Below are 22812 nucleotides of genomic sequence, written 5' to 3'. Positions count from 1 at the left end.
TGCCTAATCTTTTTCCCCATTGGCATCCACCAGATGTTGCTTTGGATCAGAAGATAAATATTAAAACCTAAGAAGGAACAAAGCAGGCTGTTTACGAGATGGATTTTCTGATGTCTCTCGAACACTTTAAAAAAGATGGGAGGGAAGGAGGGGGGACTAAAGATGCTTTGATAGACACAAGGAACGAATTTCACAACCCAGCGGAGCTCTCTAGTGGCCTCAAGGCTAAACTGCTCTGTTGGCATCGACCTAAGAGTTAGAAATTTGCTCCTTCAGTCTGTCATTTGGCAGGGAACACTTCTTCAAAAGGTGGAATGCCTTCTGGGGGATGTTGCTCATGGATGGGCCCACTCAGCTGTCAGAGAGACACAACACTAACCTGACAAAGAGTCCAGCAAAATGCCTCTGGGGTGGGTTCATGTCCCTCCAGTGCCCCTGAAGTTGGCTGTCCTCACAGATGTACAGGTAAGACACAGATCCTCTCTGGCGATAGGAACCCACCGTGACTTCAACATCACATTCAATGAAGGTGGCTCTGCCTTCTCGGCAGTCAACAGAAGAATGGGTCAGGCCACAGAGAATGGTCAAAGATGCTGCAAAGACAAGAAGGAGGGAAAAATAACCCAAGGCAGCCTACACACCACTGACATTAAGCATATTTTAGCAACTGATAGTTATGACTGTGGGTTCCTGTGTGCATGTCCCAACCTCCTTTTTGGTACATCCTTTTGAGGACGAGTAAGTCTCCATGCAACTCCCTCAACCCCTTTTGCTTTGCATGAGCAAGGATATAACCTCCCTTGTACATTGAGCACCAGGAGAGTCTTTGGGATCAAAAGCCCAGTCCAGGAGGTGGCGACGTAAGTGATTCAGTAAGAGCATGGAGATTTCTTCTGGGGAAGATGGACCGTGGCTTGCAGATCAGGTGTAAGGCACAAATCTTTTATCAAGGAGATGTGACAACTTAAAATCTATCACAGCTTTGAAATCCAGAAACAGGTTTATTGAAAACATTACCACAGCTTGGAGGGCTTCTGGGGAACTTGTGTGAACTGGGACCTCCCAGCTCACCTTGCTTTGTACCTGAGTGTGACTGGAGACTTGATCTGAGTTTGACTCCATGGATGTGGTAGGAAGCTTAATGGGAGCAGCTGCTTTGCTTTGAGGTTTGTTCAAGGAACAAGTGATAAGAACAGAAATTAGGTATTCTTATTCTAAACCCAGACAAAAATGCTAAAAAAAAAAAAAAAAAATTGTGAACTGTCACTGAAGTTCAGATGAGTTGAAATGTTTGGTTTTCATAATAAAAAAAAAAAGGAAACTTTTAATCAGTAAACCATGCCAGAGATCAAAACTGTTTCTCTCAAAACCCTAAGCATGTAAAGACTTTTGGAGAATTTTCATTAATCCTGAACTAATCAAACAGTTGTAATGAACTCCTGAAAAGCTCTGTGGACAGTATTATGGTCTGCACTGTATTATCCAGGAGTGTTCTTCAAGTATCAAAAGTGCAATCAGTGAGAATTTATCAAGAAAGGGGGTTTTTTGTTTGCTTTTTTAAACTCACATTTGTTCAAAAGGTATCTTGTTTGCTGGGAGGGTGTCGCTGTAAATTAATGTCTTAACTCTTAAGAAGTTCTGAAAATGGTTTTTGAAATCATAAAAATATGAAAATGCTATATTTCCTATGTTAAAAGATTTAGCATTTTTTTGCTAAAAACTGTTATTTCATATGTGGTATTTTGGAAGAGTTTATAGCTGTTTAATGTTTAAGATATTTTTTGAAATATTAAAACCTAGCATTTAATCTGCTCTGAACTTCAGAGAGATAGTTCACATTTTTTTCTGTATTTTTCTTCTCTGGATTCAGAATAAGAAAAGAGTTACCCCCCATCGTTACTCCACACATTTCGCAATATGCTTAATCTCTTTTCTCTGGACAATTCTCTTTTTCAGCATTCAAAGAATGCCTCAAAGATCTACATATAAACATGAGAGACACAAGTAATAGACAGAGAAGCCTAAAGGAATGATGGAACCATGCCTGTATTTTGCTATTATTGTCCAGAAATTACGTTTAGAGCCACCTGAGTTGTCCTATAGTTCCCACAGAAGCCTTGTGTCTTCCTGAAGGCCAGGCTGCCATTCCAAGGGCATTTTAAGTGGCATTAGATATCTGTGCTTTGGCAAATGAATACCGTCCAAATTGATTAAATACTACAAAGAACTCGCCTTTGCAACAACCTGCAGCAGAACCAACTCATTACAGGAATTTGTCCAAAGGAGATGGCATGTATGCTCCTTTTCAGCCAGTGAGAGGCTGAGGACTCAAAACTAGCAAAGATGACGGACATCCAAGCAGCAATGGCACTGCCCTTTCCTTACTCCACAAACCCACAACTTTCCTGTGGACAGAAGAATTTGTTTCTCTTTTGTAATAGTGTATAACAGCTCCTTCTGCTTTACTATTCTATTTTACTAGTGACATGAAAGGTTGCGACAAGCTCGGATGTGGTGATGGAGAATGTACAGCTACCTTAGATGAATAACCAGCTAAAGCAGTATTAGCACATAGAATAGAACAGAACAGAACAAAATGTTTCCAGTTGTAAGGGACCTACCACAACCATCTAGTCCAACTGCCCTACCACTTCAAGGCCAACCAAAAGTTAAAGCATATTGTTAAGGACATTGTCCAAATGCCTCTTAAACACTGATAGGCATGGGGCATCAACCACTTCTCTAACAAGTCTGTTCCAGTGTTTGACCACCCTCTGAAGGTGGATGGTCAAAGGAAGACCAAATTCATATTCCACAGTTTAAGAAAATACAACAGGTTACGGAGCTAATCAAAAGAGGCTTTGGTTTTCTTTTGTGGTCTTGAAAAGGACGTGGCAGAGTTTTCCTAGGTGGAAAAAAAGCTGAACCCTGTTTTAGGATGAATGTTAGAAAAGACCCACAGAATCTCAGGATGTGAATACTTTCCTCAATACCTTGCTGCTGTCAAAGAACTTGCCTGGCTAATGTAGGTCCCCAAGGGATAGTTCCCGCACGGCCCTTAGGACTCAGCAGAACAGCCTGTCACCTTTTGGATACCCCCAAAATGTTATGTGGAAGACAAGCATTTCTGATGTGCTCCAGTGCCCCTCTCTCAATGTTATCTTACCTGTGGGAACAGGAAGCCTTGCATCTTGTCAACTGCTGAAGTAATTTTTAAATCAAACCAGGCAAACAAAGGTATTCATTTATAGCATCTAAGCTAAAGAACGTGGTTACAAAGGGTTGTAAAAGAGATAGACGGAAGCAAAACCCAAGAAAACCCTGTTTAATTTTTACACCCCAGAATCAAGCCTAGAATTGCTTTCTCCTTCTCCGGTGGAAGGAGGGATGTACCTCATCTCCACATTCTATAGTTTCTGTCCATCTAATTAAAGATACCAGTCTTCAAGGAGATGTCCATTTCTCATCCCTGAGATGATCTCTGAGGTCCTCCTATTCCCCTGCTCCCAGAGGAATTAATACTTTTCTTAGTTAGGAGGAAGTCTTGGCCTTTCAAAATTACTTCCTCTGACCATTAAATAGAAACATCCTTTGGTGTTATTGATGCCATTATCTCCTGCCACAACACTAAAAAAAAAATAACTAAAGATTGCAACACACTTAGTATGTCCTAAAAGGATAGTCTGTGCGTTGTGGGACGTGATACTTCTCCCTGCTTAATTGGTTAGTGTTCAAACCCCAGAATGAAGCTTCTTTATGCTTTATGTTGCCTATAAAGATAAGACCTGCTAATCACATGTAATAAAATCCCATCACTGAGATGAATGTATTCATCCCATTATGGCTTCTCTTTTGAGATCAGACACAACGGCAGCCAAATCTCTGCATGTTGGTAATGGGTTAGGGACCAACAGACCCCAATCCCGTCTTTGAGGGATACTTCGGCTTAAGCGAGGATCCTGCGATGCTCAGCACAAGGGCTTTGTTCTGGGTCACTGTTTAATAACAACTGCCGGACATGTGATGAGGCTAAAACCTACAGGAGTTCCAAGGGCAGCTGCGGGTTGATTGAACAACTGCCCAAGGAGTCCCAGTGCCAAACCACACATCCCCAGTTATCCACCGCTCACAAAATGGACCGCAGAGCACAGCATTAACGTGCTTAGCAGGGAAGACAAAAGGTGGGGGAAAAAAAAAAGGAAAAAAAAAAAGGAAAGGGAGAGGAAAAAAGAAACCTGTTAAGGTCATCAAGTCCAACCTCTGCCTATGAAGAATTGCTCCCTAGGAGACATTCATTTTGCACAGTCAAGTTTCAGAAGCCCCAAGAGGTAACTTTGCAAGCATCTATTCCACTGCCTGATAGATCTCACTGTCAGATCATTCCTGCCGTGTAATCAATATGCATTTTTTTTTCTTCTTAATTTCATTTCGAGATTTGAAGGACAGAAGGAACCATTTGGATCCTTTGGTTTGATCTCCACAATAAACATCAGAGGACCTCGCTTCTACTCAGTTTCAATTGCCACAGCACGTCCTTTTCATATCTTCTGCATTTACTCATGCAAATCACGCCATTTCCCTGACTATAGTCGCCCTTGGTCCTAGCTCAGCACTTCTCCTTGGTACATCTGCGCTGCTGCAACCGAAACTCATTCCTCTCTCTCCTCTTGCCCCATACAAACAGCTCCACCAAGCCATGTCTCTCTTCCTTTTACACCAGTCTCAGTTCACTTCTAGCCTTAAATCTAAGTCATCTTTTTTGAACGTCCACTTTTACCAATGTTATCTGGCTAACCGTAGGTCCAGGAGTTACTAACAGAGATCCCAAGTGCTGTTACGTCAAATCCCTAAAGCCAGACCTATTATTCCATCCAACCAGGCAAATCAGACTCAGCTTTCTGCCTGATGGATCTTCTTATCAGTTCACCTACTTTTAAAGGTGCATTCTTTACCCTCACCCCAATGTCAAACATACAATCTCAGTTACTGGTTTACTGCAAAGTTTATATATGGTACTTGCCCAAATATCACCTAATAGGAATATTTAGTTATTTTCTCACCTACTTCAACCTTCCTGCCAGTCTTCCCATCTTTCACAGGCGCACAACCCAATCCCACAGACATTAACCATGTGTTCTGTAAATTTAACCCCAGCTGAACAGAATCCACAGCTGTATGTGCACTCACCAACAGCATGGTGACACGAGTAACAAGGCAAGAACAGGAGAAGAGGAGAGCTCTTGGGATCAAGCCAGTTATCTCTTTACCAGACTTTTAAAGACTTGTGGGTTGGGTTGTTATTGTTGGGGTTTTTTGTGTTGTTTTTTTTTTCTTTTGGTTTTGTTTTTCCTTGAAGGGAGTGTGGTTTTGTTAATTTTCTCAAGCTCTAAGGGTGAAACTCAATTTTCACCCCTGTTCTGATTTAATTTTTCTGCAGCTTGCAACAAACAACAGTTTTCATAAAAGAATCTAGGCTTGCGTTCCTATTCTTTGTGCTCTGGATTGAGCACAGTTTCAGTACTTAGTCTGCCCAGCTCTTATCAATGATCAAACCAAAACCTTGCTGCAACCCCGCTCAACACCCGTTCCTAAGGAAGACCCCCCACGGGGCAGGCTTATGGATGGATCCTGCTGAGACCGGCGGTTCCTCGTGTCTTAGAAAACTGCCTGTTAAATAGGAAAGAAATCACATTTCCTACCTGCAGAGCCTTGCCCTACGGATCTGATCACAAGCTAGATGGACCAGTTGGGGATTCCCACGTGAACATCTCTAATCTTAAGCAGGCCAGACACAACATGACCTAGTGCTGAAACCCCAGGGCAGTGAGCATCCCACTGTGCCAGAGGGGAGGCGTTTCTGCTTCACAGCGTGCTGTAACAGAAGAAATGCAGCTTGAACTCTTCACTTCTCATCACCCTATCCACAAGCAACACCGGAAAATGTCAGACAAACGTCCAACCTGGCCGCATCAGCCTCTGCATCGAAGTGGCCCTGGGGCACCACAGACCTATCCCTCGCATCTCCTTCACAGCTCATGGTCCCGCATCCCCGAAGTCCCTTCGCCACCTCTCCCACGTGAACAAAGCTGTGAAAGAAAGGTCTGAGCACTAGATGTGCAAGTGCCAAGTGGCAAACTTCCCCGGGCAAACAGCAGCATCTGAACCACGAGGTGAAACTGGACTAACTGCACTTAATAAATCTACTCATGCTCTAAATCGTGGGGGTGGGCAACCCCCTAAATATTAGGGGAAAGCCATCTTGAAAGCATCTTGCTCTATATACAGATTCACCAATGCCACACGTAGATGTGCACAGGCTGGATACGACTGTCTCGGGGCGTACAAATAGCCTGGCAAACGCTCACAGATATAAAAAGCCTGCGAAGGAATTTTTTAGGTTTTTTTTTTTTTAAATACAAAGAAATTACATTTTCCTGTAAATATGCCATTGACGGAGAAATATTTTTGCAACTCGACTGGTGAGATTTGCAAGGCTGCACACTGCAAAATCCACGGTAGGGGAGAGAGGGGTTGTCTTGTAACTGGCCTCAAAGCAAAAGTGCCTGCGTCCCTTTGGTTGGTGAGGCGAAGCATCCTTCGCATCCTCATCAACCAGCAAGCAGGCAGCAATCAGCATTCACTTGCTGACATCTAGTGTCAGTAATAAGCATTGTGCTCCTGCCTGTAATGGTTTTCCCTGCGCTCCCTCTGCCACCTACCACTCAGTGAATTTTGAACACAGTTATCAATGTTTTCGTAGTTTAGATCAATTTGATTAGATTTTATTCTGCTATTCTTCCTGCAATAATCAGACTTCCCTCTTTGTGCTCTGATTTTTTTTTTCAGCACTCCAGCAGCATGTCTTTTTTTCTTGTTCAAAAAATAATAAACAGCTTTGGGGACTGTGCCTGGATCTTGTTTAAAACAAAGAAAATTGAGCTATTATGACCTCTTGGTGCTCCCTTTTTAGTGCTTGTGGTTGGATTTTAAAGCACACACCCCCCACCCCCCAAATTTTTCTTAGCATTCCTTATGGATGGGGAAGTGAACCGTCCAAAATGACAAGAGCAAATTTAGAAATTTCGACTAAATGATGCTGAAGAGGATCCCTGGATGCCTCTTGTCCCAATCCTTGTTCAAAAGAATGTTAAATTCCGTGTTGAACTGGTTTCTCAGAAACTAATCTAGTCAACTTCTGACTATCTTGGAGGATGGAGATTCCACACACCTTTCAGCAAAACCCTGGCAATTTACCCTGATGGACACTCTCACTGCCACCTTTCTTCCAGGTCCACAAAGGAGAAGGATGATGGATCTTTGGATGGCCACAGAACGGCAAATATTTCAGTAGATCTCAGGATGTTCTCCTAGCATCAGAGCTATGAAGGGGATGAAGTGTTACGCTACCGAGTGTTGCAATGCTGCAGCACTGAAGCTGGCTCTCTGTGCTTAGCATTTGGGGAATGGCATATGTCTCAGGGTGAGATTTAAAAGTCTTAAATCCCACCTTTTGCAGATCTTAGGAGCCTAATTCTGTGCTGCCTGTAGGGGAGGAAATAAACATGTCTTATCCCAGCAAATGCCCATTTTGAAGAGTTTCCTCCAAAATTGAGTCAGGGTTATTTCTCTCTTTGACAGCGCTGGAGATCATGGCATCATTCCCTGCTGTGCTGTCTCTCTCCAGTTAAGGAGGATGATCTGGCTGTGGGATGATCCTCTCTTCATCTCGAGGAATCCAAATCTTTATTTCCATCTTGCCAAAGGTATGAACTGGCCATAGTACGTCATTCGTTCACCCTCCCAGTCATTCATCCTTTTCCTCTCACCTCCCTACCCCACTGCAGCTGTCCCACCATGCAGCCAAAACAGAAAATATACGGGGCCACAGAAAAAGGACATTTAAGAGATCTCAATTTACTGGCCAAGAGGTGCTTGGGTTCCCAACCACACAACCCTTACGCACGTTTTATGCGAGACACTTTTCCAAGGAACAGCTGCCACAAGGAACTGCTGTCCCACTGCACATCCCATCCACACCCACAAAGCTTGTGTGGCAGCTCTGGCCACAGGCACATGGTGGATCTAGTCTGAAGCCCACGGCCATTGACAAAAAAACTCCTCCTGACAGCAATTGTCTTTGGACTGAGCTCAAAAACCCAAGGTCAATGCTGTGTTAGCTCATCTCCTTTCTCCAGGGCTGCTGCTGCTCTCTGTTACCCTGGGACAAGATACACTGGGACCCCACACACTTTTGAGTCAATATAGGTTTTTATGGGATATTTTTAACACAATGCCAGGTTTTGTGTCTTAACTGACCGTGTAACCGTGGGGCAAGGCAGCTCAGGTCAGTCGTCGTCATGTTGCCCAATAGTTCACAGTGGACGCCACAGACTGTGACCAAAGTCTTCCCTGGGGAAAACCCAGTTCCATGCAGGTAAACTGGTCCTCCATTCAAGTCACCTTGGAAAAGGACAGAAAATGGGATTTAAGATAGAGCCCGACAGCCAGGTGTCAGCAAGAGTTGTTTGGGTTTGGTGGGTTTTTTTAAATTAATATTTTTGCTTTCATGCCAAAAAACAGTCACCGCAGTCCCTCACGCTGCACCCCATGGAGGAGCTGCACTAAGCCTTCATGACTTACCCCAGTTGTAATGTACAGCTGTCACCGTCAGCTGAGACACGAATGTCAGATTGGAGGAAGCCCAGCCCCTGGGGACATCCAGGCCCATCACATGGTACTCGCCAACAGGGAGCAGAGGAGCTGAGCACTGCAAAGTAGAGCAAGTGATGGTGACACCACTACAAGTAAAGTCTCCAACAAAGACGTAGATGGTGTCCATCTCTGTGACCTGCGATACGGTCATTGTTAAAAGGAGACCAGTTGCAACAAGTGAAAGGAAAGCTGGGGTAAACTCCTTGTTGTAATATATTCTTCCAAGGTAATAGGAGATGCCATCGACTTTTAGAGTCAAAGCCCTAGTCCCGTTACCTGGAGGCACTGTGCACTGGATAGCTACACAGGTGACACTGAGAACAAGGCAAGGGTGATGATCAATGAGAACAGAAGTCATTCTCTTTCCTTTCAGAGCTGAGCCTGATAAGGTGAGCAGGCCTCCACCATTGGTACTGAAGTTTTGCGGGTAAAACTCGTAGACCTGAGGCAGGATGGTGAAAACGCTGGACACTTTTCTGAAGCAAGCTTGCCCACTTTTCCTGTTGGATATGGAAATGTTGTGCTCCCCTGGGGCAATGCACTTTGTCTGGCAATTGATGCTGGTCTCATTCCAGAAAGTTACCTTACAGACAGCCTGGTTATTCACATGTACCATGGGGCTGTCACTTGGCCACGCCAACCTCTGTCCTTTGATCATCACATAGGTGAATGTCCCATTGGTCTCCCAGGTCACCACATCTACAAGAGGGGTCCACTGCTCATGAAGGTGGAGTGTACAGTCTCCAAGGCAGACGCTGCTGATCCCATTGACAGTCACGGTGACATTAAGTGCCCAAGATGTCTCAGCCAACCACTGGTAATGCAAAGGACGGGCCCTTGGAAGGATAATACAGCTAATGGCATCGTTATCAGAGTTCTGGATCTCACAGGAATAATTACCCTCCAGGCTGACCTGTACCAAATTCCTCCTGGATTTTAAAGCAATACCAGATATAGTGAGTAACATCCCACCACAGACTGATCCTTGTGATGGGAATATGGAGGTTATTTGTGGAGTTATGACAAGGGCCTGCAGCCTTGCTGTCACACGAGCATATCCTAGCTGCTTCTGGATAACCTGAATGGGGAAAGTCCCAGGTTCCAGGCTGTTCAGTGGCAAAGAACACTGATAAAACATTGCAGACGTGTTGCCATGTTGAAAATTGAGTTCACATTCACTGTGTCCAAGCTTAGCCACAGATCCAGTGATGTTTATCCCCTGGATGCTCAAGAGCAGGCTGCTATCTGTGATTTCCATTTCAACAACAGTAATCAGAGGAGTCAAAGCTCTTTGGTAATTAAAGGTGGTGGTCCTTTTTGCAAAAAGAGTATGTTGAAGTGACCTACTGCTGATGACTACGTTTACTTCGACAGAAATGTCTTGCGATTCTTCATTAGACAAATTAGCAGCTGGTGGGGTCAGACACCAAACTGTCTCTTCTGCCAAGTGAGTAACCATACAGGTTTGCCTGTTCATTGAAACAGAAACCAGAGCAGGATTTTGGCTAAAGCCCACCCCAGAGATTGTGAGCAGTGTTCCACCTAGGAGTAAAACAAAACAAGAGGGGAGGACATTATATGCAGGAAAGGAATCAATGACCATGATAAAGCTGATAAGCATGGCAGACAGTCTTAGCCAGGTCAAATGGAAGAAGAAATTAAGTTCTTTTTTTGGAACAAGACACCTAGCAGTCATGTATCACGATAATCCTATGTGGACAAGAGGCTAAGGTATCAGATAGCCTGGGGCCACCATGGAAGTGAATGGCAGTAGAAAGCCACCACAGAACTGGAGGGAGATGTCGTGAGACGACCCTCGAGTAAACAGAGACTGAATTCTTTCAGAGAATGGAACTGTCTATGCAGGCAGGTGGGGAGATGGTTTGGTCCTGCTGCATACAGGGGAGCAGGATGCAATATGAATACTTTCAAACAAAAAGCCAGAACAACAGTCCCTCCTTCAATCTTCATTTCTGCCTGGCCACTCAGGCAGTGCCAGATTTGCCATGCACTGATAGTCACGTGCCCTTGAGGAGTTCACTGACCAGAAAAGCTGAGATATTGATGAATGCTTCCAGTTTCATGCCCCTACTTATATGCACCAGTCTGCGCATTTTAAGATGGGGAGAAAAGGAAAAGAAGAGCAGTTCCTCCTCCACTGTAAAGGCAACTCAGACCAGGGTTTCCCATGCATAGGCTGGAGGAGGACAGGCTGTCTGCTTTCCCCTGTGGTTGCCTGGATGTTTTCATTCCATGGTATCTACTTAAGACCACAGAAGATGGCAAATGGGTAAATAGACCCTTGGTGTGAACTGATGGGGTCATTCATACAGAAAAGCAATTCAGGAAGAGTTAGGCACAAAGTTGTGACCTCCAGATGAGGCTGTCCTTGTATCTGGTGTTGGAAGCTGGAAGGCTGTTGTAGAGAAGTATCATCATACACTGCTCCACTCATATAATCTTCCTATATTTGGGTCAATCTGGGAGACAGGGTATCTTTGGTCTAATCCAGAACAGTTGTTCTACGACACGGCAGTGCAGTCTTCCTCTCCACATTGACAGGAGAAGGAGCCTTGAGAGTCTCTGCTACCACCCTTGCCACGGAGAGTAGGTGCTAATTAGCTGGAATAAGCGTGAATCCCGATGTCTGGATTCACATAACATTGCAAAGCAGCGGTATCTGCACTGCCTCCCAGTGACAACAAGGGCAGCACTGAAGAAGGACCAGTCTGAATTTTAGGAAGGGATAATCATAAAAATGCAAACCCTCCAGCATTCCCAGGCTAATCCCACGCTTCCAAGCCCAGAGCCCAGCTGAAGCCTTTCTCCATCTTCCTTTAATGTGCAGTGCTGGTACTCCCAGTGCCCTGCCTTGCTTCAACCTCTTTACCCATTAAGCCCGTACCCGCCCTTTTCCCATGATCTGGCTGACAAATAAGATATTTTATCATGGGGTTCCTTCTGAGTGATCTTAAACCCTTGATCCCGATGGCCACACAAGTGTTAGAGACAACAAAAGACTAGGGATAAGGGGGGAAGGACTGGTGCTTTTTGCAGCCATGAGATTCTAAGTCAGCTTAAGCCATTCATAAAACTACAGCCAAAGAGTTAATCAGTTCTTATTCAAATTTCAATTTACCCTTAAATATGAAAAGAATGGTGGGTTTGGGGTTTTTTTTTGTTTTGGTTGGTTGGTTTGTTTTTTTTTTTTTTAGTATAGCTTAATCTTCAAAACTGATAGGCTTTGCTCTCCAAGCTCTATCCATGCTCTCATCTTTCAAGGCTTGGTCACTTCACAAACTATTGAACTAATCACGTACCACAAAGCCTCTGAGTTTGTGTGTCTTTAAATGTGTTGTGAGCCTGGGAGAGCGATCTGTGGAGGACCTGAGGTTGCATCACAAGAATTCCTCTGCCTTCTATAAAAGCATTTCTAAGGGCTCATGTAAAATTCACTATAGGGATTCAAGTCTCCCCCACACCTCCAGCCAAATGACAAAATAAATCAACCACCCAAAATCTGCTTTTCAAGATTTAAAGTAAAACTTTTCTTTTTAATTCAGTGATGTTTTGCTCTGAAACACAAATTATTTCCAATGTTTAAAGGCTTGGAATGGGATTAATAAATATTTCACTTTTGATTAAAATTAACATTGAAAAAGGGTTTTGTTTCGTCTTTTCAACTTAACAAAAATGAACATCCCCTTTGGGATCATTTGAAATTATTGTTTGCTTCAAACCACAATTGTACCTTGCTTTCCACCTAACTTTCACATGGAAAGCCTTGAAAGATGGAGGCGTAATGACTGAAAGAAACAGCACAGATGAGTCAGGTGTGGGCGTGCTTTGTTTTCCCAGTGGGAACATACAACGATACATGAGTAAACACTTGGGGAAATCAAATTCAAAGCACAAGGAGCCCTGAGCCAGCCAACCAGATTGAGGGATGCTCACTACAATCCCACATTTCCATACTGCTGCTGTCTGCCGGTTGATGTCTGCATAATAAAGGGTCAGAGATTTAAAACACCCCCATTTAAACTGATGTGAAATGGGATGCCCTTTCCATTCCTGCAGGAAAACTGTGCCCTTGATCCCTTTCACCTCCATATGTGGTTGCAGATGTACTGATGCTGTTTACCCAGAAAGGAGCCACAACACGGCTCTACGCTGAAGATCTCCGAGATGTACTGGATTAACGGCTCAACCCTGCAAAACACAAGCAACATAGAAAGAGGGTTTGGAGGGTTTTTATATTTTTCTTTCCTGCTGCAGTGCTATTCTTTTGAACAACTCCATCTAGCTTGGAAGGCCAAACACCCACCTGGCACCTCCCATTTGTTCAATCCCAAAATGACAAGACCACCCCACACCTCAAACTTTTCCATGTGATTTGAGCTACCTCTATTACGAACACTGTCTTATCAAGCAGCAACCTGTGAGCCAAATTTATTCTATGAGGTGCAACTGAATTGCCCATCAAAAGAAACAAAAATGAGGGGGAGTTTTTTGCCAAATAGATCCCACTGTAGCTATGCCCACAGACAGGAAAAAAACCGTGTTGCTTGTGAATGCATTGTTGCATCCCACTTTCAGGTCAGTTTTCCCCCACATTTTAATTCATTTATACTACATTTATCTAGGCATGAACTTGAAGTGTCACCTTAAAAGATGGAAATAACATCATTTATAAATTCTACAAACAAAGCATTTTTTTTTATTTTTCAAACTAGCTTTTGTTTTTCTCATGAAAAGTGGCTTTTTTCTTGTGCTGTTTTCCTACAGCAGGATTTATCTGCATTTGACCTGAATCTGTGAATACCTTTGATTGCCTGAATATGCATTTTTCATCAAATCAACTGTTTTTTCTAAAATGTTTCTCTTCTGCCTCCTACTGATCCAAGGGGAGTTAATTGACTAGCATTAGCAGTTTGCTGACTTGGGTTCCACAGATCAATAAATGCCTTGATAATTATTCGTAATTTTATACCACGCTGCAGATTTCAACATTAGGTACAGAATTTCTGAAAACTATTACCTTTCTTTTCAGATTAACCCTAAAATACCAAATAGGATGCAGAATTAAATTTATATCTTAAGGAAAGTACACACACCTGTTTGAAGCAACAGTAATACCATTGATGAGGACAGAAACATTGTACCATCCCGCAGCCAAGGCTGGAAGCGTCACGTTAACACCACGGTCCGTCTGCACCTGGATCTGTGCCCATGAGCCCCCAATTTGGACCTTGATATCTGACCCTCGGTAGCTGGCAAACTGGGATATTCCAATCTGAAGCTCCTGACCCCCTGCAGAGAGGAGAAAGGATGAAACTATTTCAGTGTTTCAGGCAACAGTTACTTTAGCACGTGTAACCATTGCCTGAGGAAGAGCATGGAGTCCCATCATGCCAGAACAGGTCCAGTCATGTCCATCAGCGCAAAACAAAAACTAGAAGACCACATTAGTTCTGTACCCCACTCATCCCTTGGCGTCCCTGGTAAGGTCACCAGCCACCAGGGTTGTCTTGAGCTGCTAGCACAGTGAACTTGGCTTTGACCATCTACGGCCACTATCAGCCTGCTGGCACACATTAGGACAGGATGCATGCTCCCTTACCATAAATGTCTAGCCTATATATATATCCGCAGCTGATTAGAGCCAAATCCAGTCTTTCTAAAGCTCACGTAAACTGGAGTTGAGGAGTTCTGGGATTTTACCTAAATCCCTGACAAATGATCCAGACCATATTTTCAGCACTACGGAGCTATCTAACTTTAACAGAGGCATCCCACAGCTAAATGAAAATTTCCTTGGGTACCTAAAATCAGATGCCCGCCCACGTATGCTCCTGTCATGGTTTAACCCCAGCCAGCAACTAAGCCCCACACAGCCACTTGCTCGCTCCCCCCACAGCGGAACAAGGGAGAGAATTGGAAAGGTAAAAGTGAGAAAACTCATAGGTTGAGATAAAGACAGTTTAATAGGTAAAGCAAAAGCCATGCACACAAGCAAAGCAAACCAAGGAATTCATTCCCCACTTCCCATGGGCAGGCAGGTGTTCAGCCATCTCCAGGAAAGCAGGGCTCCATCACATGTAATGGTCATTTGGAAAGAGAGATGCCATCACTTTGAATGTGTGTTTCCCCCCTTCCCCCAGATTTATATGCTGAGCATGATGTCATATGGTATATCCCTTTGGTCACTTGGGATCAGCTGTCCTGGCTGTGTCCTCTCCCAACTCCTTGTACACCCCCCAGCCTACTCATTGATGGGGTGGGGTGAGAAGCAGAAAAGGCCTGGGCTCTGTGCAAGAACTGTTCAGTAGGAACTAAAACATCTCTCTATTATCAACACTCTTTTCAGCATAAAACTAAAACATAGCTCCATACCAGCCACTATGAAGAAAATTAACTCTATCCCAGCCAAAACCAGCACAGCTCCAAAATACCTAGTTTTCAGGAAACATGGCACTCTTTCCCATTTAAGCTCTGTTGTGAACAAAATTATATTCGGATGGTAGAGGATACTTTATTTTATTTGTGCATACTGAAGTAATAGAAAAGGACAAGGGCAGTAGAGAAGGGGATTTCATAACCTAAATTCCTCCTGAAATAGCTTAGAAAAATTAGGGTGGTATGCATCAGTCCTAATAAAGGCATTTCCACGGAGACAACTCTATCTGTAGTCAATGAAGAGAAACAGAGCCTTTATGGCATGATTCATCTTATTGTGAGGAGGACGTACAAAAGAGCTGTAGTGAATCCCACCACAGAACAGCCTTGCACAGTCAAGACATCTAAACAACACACACAGACACAGACATGTTTAGGAGGTGAATCTCATCCTCCTGTCTCCCCTGAAGGGTGTGGGTTCAATTGCACAGAAGCAGGAACAGACAGGACGAAAAGGGGTCTTCAAGTCTAACGCCCTGCTGTCATAGACCACAATATTACATAAATCCCTTTCCTAAATTAATCAAGCAAAAAGTATTAATATCTCTCTACTATCCCCCTTAGCCAGCCAGTCAAAAACGCTTGTCTACCCACAGAGTTACTTGAGAGGAGCTGGTGAAGATCAGCTGTCACAGAACAGCTTCATTTTTGCCCATTTCCCTTCTTCACTGACCACACGGCACTGTTATCCCAGCCACACAAGGGAGTTAGTCAGGAGCAGCTCATCTGCTTTACTCTCTCACCTTGTCCTAATCAGAATTAACTTTTATAGGTTAATGCGTCATTACTAAAGATTCAGATCTGAGTAGAAATTTTGTCTCCCAAGCAGAGGCCAGGGTCACTTGGCTTTAGCATCGCCTCCACAACAGGCACGGTCACTGTTACCATTCCGCTCTGCAGCCTCAGATTTGGAGAAGTCTTTGCCTTCCATGAAGCAGGAGAGTCTGTACAAAGCTTCCCCTCAACTACCAGCTCCTCTAAGCAGGTCTTGAAGCCAGTGCTTTTCAATTCTGCACGCACAAAGAGTCAAAGTTTGAAAGCCTGCGAAGTTGACTATATTAATAGCATGAACTCTTTGGACTCTTGGTCAATTGTCAGCTTAATACTAGATGCCTGGAAGGCATCGGTGTAATTTATTTATTCTTTTTATTATATAGGAAGAAAATTATATCAAAAGACGAAGCCGTGGAGGTTCTGAATAGGAGATTGAACTCAGCCACACCACCGTTCACGAGACGCTATAACATTAAGGAATTCCTTGCACCTGAGCTGCCCGCGGCTAGAAAAATCTCCCCTTGGTGCTATGGTATCTGAATAATATTCAGAAGATAAAGGACGTTTTCTCTTATTTATGCATTCTGGAGTAATAGAAAATGACAAGGGCATTTGGGAAAAGGAGTAGAAATACCGGGCATGCAGCAAAAAGTGCATTTTGTCACTGGTAGTCATCTAACTGGTTGCATCCCCACCAAATCCAGCCAAACTGCTGAGCTGGGGGAGCTTCACTAAGATGCACACGGGAGAGGTTGCAAAAAGAGAGAAAAAAAATAAATCAGATGATTGCATCCTTGGAGGAATGGGAGTGGGGCAGGTAAGAAAGCAGATACTAGGAATCTGGTGTCTGGTTGCCACACGGAAATGTAGTAAACCTTCTTCCTAAAAGACTAGTCTGTAGGTGGACACCATTCACCATTAATGCCTTCTATTCCCAATGCCCAGCTGAAACCTTGTGGAAAAAAAGAAGGGAAACAAGGGGAAAAAAAAAGAAAAAAGAAAAAAAGCCCAACCCCAAACTTTCAAAAGACAGGAATGCTAAACACTCCATGAGATCCACTTGGGTTCACAAAGTCCATGAAGTCTATGCTCATATTCTAAAGTAACAAATCACAAGGTCAAATTGGAAGAAACAGTTTCGTTTGGAAATTGGAACTAGCAAGACAAGTGTTGCTTCTCTTCTGCTTTCAGCAACCCAAAATCCGCACGTTGGGCTTTATGATCAACCCTTTAGAATCCTGGAGAAGGACACTCTCTAGAGCTCATTTCTCTTGTCATGGCTGAACCTGTTACCAAGAATGAACAGGTGAGAGAATTTCAGAGCAGAGTTAGAGAAATGTGACACAAAAGGAGCACCATACCGCACCTGATATCCTGTGGACATCATCCATACTGGCCTAGGGCAAGCAACTCATTATCTCATGTATGCTAGAGTAAAAGCAACATAAACCAACCAGGACTGATCAGGACTAGCAGGAAACACAGGGACTACAAATTAAAAGAAAACAACAAAAACCCAGTGTCGGATCACCAAACTCCATAGACCTAAATTCTCTCTGCCCCACCACCAATGATAATAACATTTCTATAGACAATGCTAAATACACGTCTGCGGCTTTTTCACCTGCTATGCCACTTCTGTTTCTGCTCAGTGATACAACAGCAGGGTTTAAGGAAGGATCATACTGGAATAAGTTAGTTACTGTTGTTGACTGGTACCCAGAAATTAGTGTCACAGCGACAGCAGCATCTTCTGTCCCCTAGAAACAGAAATGAAGAAAATGTCAGGGATAAGAACGCACCAAGAAAAAAAGTTATTCCATATATTCCTGTATCTCCCATACTTATTAAGTCAGGCACATGGCACTGACAAATTTTGTACATACATCAGACTCTACTTAAACGTATACAGTTACGTTAACTTTAAAGAGGCATCTATGCAGAGTTAGAAACCTTAAAACAATCCCAGACAATGCAGATTTTCATCTTCTATATCCATATTAGTAAATTAAAGAGTGGTAAGTCATAGGCATTGACAGTTATCCCTACACTTAAACTATTTGCATCATGCTGGGTGTAATTTTGCCATGCAGCAAAGAGCACTGCTGCTAACAATCCTAGGCATGCTTTTGCACGACACACAGATAATGTCTGAAGGAGGTCTGGATGTAAAGTAGAAGATTTGGGGCTGAATAGGGTCCAACCATGTGAGCAAGAGCAATTGTCCCAGGCATGTTTAATCCGCTAGTAGACAACTGAAAGTGGAGATGAGCAATTTTGCTGGAGTTCAAAGGCCTAGTTTTGTTTATGTGAGGCTTAGCTAATGACTTTGCAATCTGGATTTTTTGCTGTTTCACTGGTTTTCATAAATTACTTATCAATCTATTGTTAATTAAGCTGGTCTAAACTGTAGGTGGAGTCCCTGGTAAATTGTCCCACAGCCAAGAGTAGCTCAGGTCAGGAAAACATGGAAAGGCCTGTAGGCTGCCGACTGTTCCCCAAAAAAGTGTAGTTTCTTACCCGAGAGGGAACTTTACATTCAATTCTTGTTGAGGTTCTGTCATCCTCCAAAACTGGGCAAGGCTGAGATCCAAACAATACCAAGTTTACCCGTTCCAGATTGGTCCCCCTGAGAGCCACTCTCAGTCCTCCTGCAAAACCAATTATTCTATTACATTCAATATGTAGAATGATATTTTTATACGCAAAGGATTCTTTATGAATAGGTGACTGCAAAAGGCAGTGCTTTCTCAGGTGATCTGATGACGATCTGCTTCCACCTTGCTGTGCCTAGCTTCCTCTCTTTCACCAGAGATCCTTCTTGCCTATTATTTGAATTCTTGCCCATGATACACGAGGACTGGGTTTGTTTCTCGGTTTAATTTTTAATGACATACTTATTTAAGCCGGCAAGGTCTGGCCTGTGATCTCACCCTTAGACAGATCCCCAGCCCAAGAATGAAATAAGGAAGGAAGGAAGAAGCATAAGAATGGAAAATGAGCTTAACACAGCAGGTGCTTTCACAGTTCAAATAGCTGCCAAGCACCCTGCTGTCAAAAAAGCCTGTAGCATGTGTCTAGGAAACTTAGGTTAGAAAGGGGACTTGGCAGGGTTTGAGACTTAGCAGAATTGTGAGGAAAGTCACGGAAGGCTTGATTCTGTAAAGCACTGAGCAACCTCAGCTCTCCTTTGTGCCAGCCAGAGCTGAGCCTCTTCAGTCACATGCAGGATCGTACTCAACACGAGCCAGACTCGCACTTGATCTTTCTGCAGCACCCAATTCCAACGCAAATAGTCAAGGTGCCCCTCTGCTTTTTCAAGTGACTAGAAGATTCAGGGACATTTCAAAGAGAAATGGGAAAGAACAGAAATGGACATTAGTGGCAATTCTAACCTGGATTTTGATCTTTGATGTGGTTCAGAGGTAAATTTAAAAAAAAAAAAAAAAAAAGACATTTTGCTTGAAGCTATTTGCTCTAATTATCAGTACTGCAGAGTTTTAGGACTATGGCTGGACAGACAGACTGCTCAGACAAGAACTTTATTAATGCAATGTTTCAGTGTATGTGTTAGTATGGCTATATTACAAACCAGCTGAGATTTAATGATGCTTTTCACATGTGATGTAAGTAAACTTCTATGATAAAGTCATTATATATTTATGGCAGAATCCTTTGTACCTTTTTGCTCAAAGCATCCTTTCCTTCTAATTCTTTAAAGCAACAGGGAAGTCTAGAAGTTTAATCTTCCAGATTTTCTCTGGCTGGCAGCAAAACCAGGCAAACAACAGCAATCAGATACATTAACAGCAAGCTCCTTCCATCCGCTGGAGCATGGTAGTATCTTTAGAAAGGCATCCCATGCTTATAGAGTTAGGTCACAGGGAACTCCCAGCACAGCACCACTGAGACCAGAGATATTTTGACAAGGGGGACCTGATGCAGTAAAGTGCACGATATTTCCTGGCTTCCTCTCCTCTAACATTAAGTTTGCAGAGCCAGAAACGGCAAGAACTCAAAACTGAAGTTACTTGTCTAATGTGATAGTTGTCAGATAAGGAGCCTCAGATTTAGAGTACAAAATCCATGTGTGTTGTGTAAAGACTGATGATCTTAAGTTTTGATATCTACACTTATATCCATATGCAATGAAATACTGCATATGTGCACTTTACGATAAGATTGAAGAGAGGTATTTTAAATGGAAGAAATTAAAAACACAGATGGAAGCTGTAATTCTTTCCAATTATAAATGTTAAAGGCATATGTAATGTAAGATAACATTATACTTGCTTTCTTTTTAATGAGTGACAGATCACTGTAATTGGAAGAACTGGATTGTCAGTGAAGGAAATGAGAAGCAAGGCCCAAGCACTAAAATTTACCATTGCTGCATTTGTTTTTGGTTTGGGTCTTTTTTAGGTTGTTTTTTTCCTTTAATAAATTAAAGCAGTGAGTATCAACCTTAGGTACTATATGACCCTCCCACTGAAGAGGAAAAAAAAAAAATAAAAGAGGAAAGGAAAATGTTAGAATATCTTTCTTGTCGTAGACGCCAACAAAACAAAGAAAAGAGGTGGCCATACCTTCTTGCTTTTTAGCTTAGGAACCCTACATTTTCCCAAGACCATCCCATGGCTCATCCACACAGACGTTCACAGACCATCATCCTCCTCTGCCTGCTCCAAGGTGGCCGAGCATGAAACAATCAGTTCTCCGAGCCACCTGGCTGAGCTAGCTTCATGCTGCACCTAGGTCAGTACTCCTGCTCTCAGTGATTTGTTAACATGAACTCAAAGCACGTCAATAATGAAACTAGGAGGTTTCCAGACAAAATCTGGATGACTTTTACTGTCAGAGTTGACATGGGTCATGTTGTTTCTAGACAGATTCCTAGCTGCTTGAACACAAGTCATACGCTGAGAACATTGGTCCTTACTGCACAACCCAAGTGTCAAGAACGTTCTCCACATTTCTCATTGGTTGGGGAGACTCTTCCCTCTCCCAAAAAAAGAAAGGGTGGCTTTTTACAGCCTTTGGCTTGGCTTAGCTACAGGTGGCTAGGAACCTTACTGGAACTTCCAGGTGAAGTTCTCTCATCTGTGTCACGTACAGGGCAGATGAGAAAGTTGTAATGGTCCTTTGCCCCAGAGCCCTGCGGAAAATCTTCCAAGGTCTTGTCTTCAAGGATGGAATGTATTACCCTTTATTTTCTCTTCTGTTTCAAGGAGAGGAGGGGTAATGAAATGGAAGGAGCTTCAGATTAGTTTGAGTTTCTCTAGGTTTCTCAGTTTTATATCTAAACACAGATGAGTTTGCCATTTTATCACTTAGAATATGAATTCACTTCAACTGGACCGAGATGAATCACAGTTTAGCCATTTCAGAATTAGGCCAGATGAATCCAAATACTACAAAGCTATGTGTCAAATGGATATTGGAAGATGAGCCATGAAACACTAATAGCCTTCTGGGTTGTTGGAATATACCTGCACTTGAACTTACAATTCTCAAACAAAACTAGCTGGGAAGCTGATTGCCTCCACAAAGGACCAAGAAAAGTCTGTCACTCTTTGTAAGAAACTTGCTCTAGTGCTTTGGGGTACACACAATGGGTCCAGCCATATTATGCCTTTTTTGTCAGATGAAGACCTTGGTAGTCAAAGCACAGAATAACTGAAACACACCATGAAAAGAAGCAAAAAGCAAATGTCTCCTTAGAGTTGGTCTGGCATTCAAACCTACCGATCTCTGAAGCTGTAGGAGGTTCAATAGCTACCAGCTTTGCCTCAACTCTTAGGAAGATGCCTTCTCCTGTGCTACCATTGAGTGCGAAGCCATAAGGTCTCACCAGTAGTGCCACCTGGTAGACTCCAACTGGCAGCCTCTCCATCTGGCAAACAACTTCGGTTTGATTCAATGTTATGACGTGGCAGGTCTTGTTGCTCACCTCCACCTGCAAGGCTGGCTTCTCAGTGAAGCCAGCTCCCCTGATAACTACTGTGGCCTGGGATCCATCATCTGAAGGAATATAATCAATCAATTTGATGAGTCACAAATTTTAGTGTAGCAATGCCCAGGATTTACTCTCAACCAACAGTTAAAAGTTTTTACTATCTTCACCAAGACATCCTAAAAACTACATCACCGGTAATCTCTTATTGTCCCACGTAACACCTATTCCTGTCTGTCCCTGTCCAGCTATTACGTTTTCCCTCATTTTTTTCTTAAAAATAAATTAAGACAAGAGCCATCTTTTGCTTTAAGCACCTACCACTGTTTCTCTCCCCTTTAAGCCTCTACCATCTTCATGTTGCTGTAAAAACATGTTTGTGCTACATAAAGACTGGAGCTGATCAGAAGTGCCCCACTAGAAAGTGCAGTTTCCATAAAATCAGAAATTTCCAAAGAAACACCCGTGCATACAAAATCATCAGGATCTGATAGATCATTTTCACAGAATAGCGGTTTTGCCATTTTATTCAGACACAAAGCCCCGTTACCTGATGAATACTCCACATCACTGACTAAGGGTGTCAGTTCCTGGCTGAACTGGAAAGAGCATGAACCAGAACAGTTTGCAAGGATGTCATTCACCACCGCCACCACCTGGAGACAGAGAAGAAGGTTACCCTAAAGCTGGGAAGGGAACAGAAGTGTTTTTTAGAGCCACATCTACGTGGTAGAGCTGCAGAGCGATGTCGATAGCCACACTGAGCTACCGAGAGCACTCTGACTGCGCCAGTGCAGAGCACAGTCAGACAGCTGTTTATCTGCTGCGGTCTCATTACAAATTTAATTGCAAGGCTTGCTAGGGCTCAGTCTTAGGCAAAGCAGCACACAGCTTTGGAATCTGTATCACCAGCCTTT

General features: G+C 43.2%; 1 protein-coding gene across 13 annotated transcripts in view; it reads right to left on the bottom strand.

Moving 5' to 3' along the window:
• PKHD1 (PKHD1 ciliary IPT domain containing fibrocystin/polyductin) overlaps window positions 1-22812 on the bottom strand; it is a 270672-nt gene that overhangs the window by 211060 nt on the left and 36800 nt on the right. For 11 of the 13 annotated variants that reach the window (XR_008576501.1, XR_008576500.1, XM_054821415.1 and 8 more), the window contains 9 exons: window positions 22446-22551; window positions 21688-21963; window positions 18463-18593; window positions 17567-17702; window positions 13827-14022; window positions 12854-12921; window positions 8641-10254; window positions 8317-8460; window positions 380-593 (listed from right to left, as the gene is read on the bottom strand). Coding sequence is in view for 11 of the 13 variants with exons in the window: in XM_054821415.1 (XP_054677390.1) it covers window positions 380-593; window positions 8317-8460; window positions 8641-10254; window positions 12854-12921; window positions 13827-14022; window positions 17567-17702; window positions 18463-18593; window positions 21688-21963; window positions 22446-22551 (2885 nt within the window). In the remaining 2 variants the exon portion in view is untranslated. The remainder of the gene's footprint in view (window positions 1-379; window positions 594-8316; window positions 8461-8640; window positions 10255-12853; window positions 12922-13826; window positions 14023-17566; window positions 17703-18462; window positions 18594-21687; window positions 21964-22445; window positions 22552-22812) is intronic. The other 2 variants (XM_054821423.1, XM_054821424.1) reach the window with 2 other exon arrangements.

This window comes from Grus americana, chromosome 3 (genome assembly GCF_028858705.1).
Source record: "Grus americana isolate bGruAme1 chromosome 3, bGruAme1.mat, whole genome shotgun sequence".
Classification (NCBI taxonomy): Eukaryota; Metazoa; Chordata; class Aves; order Gruiformes; family Gruidae; genus Grus; species Grus americana.
This window is presented reverse-complemented; position numbering and strand designations above follow the sequence as displayed.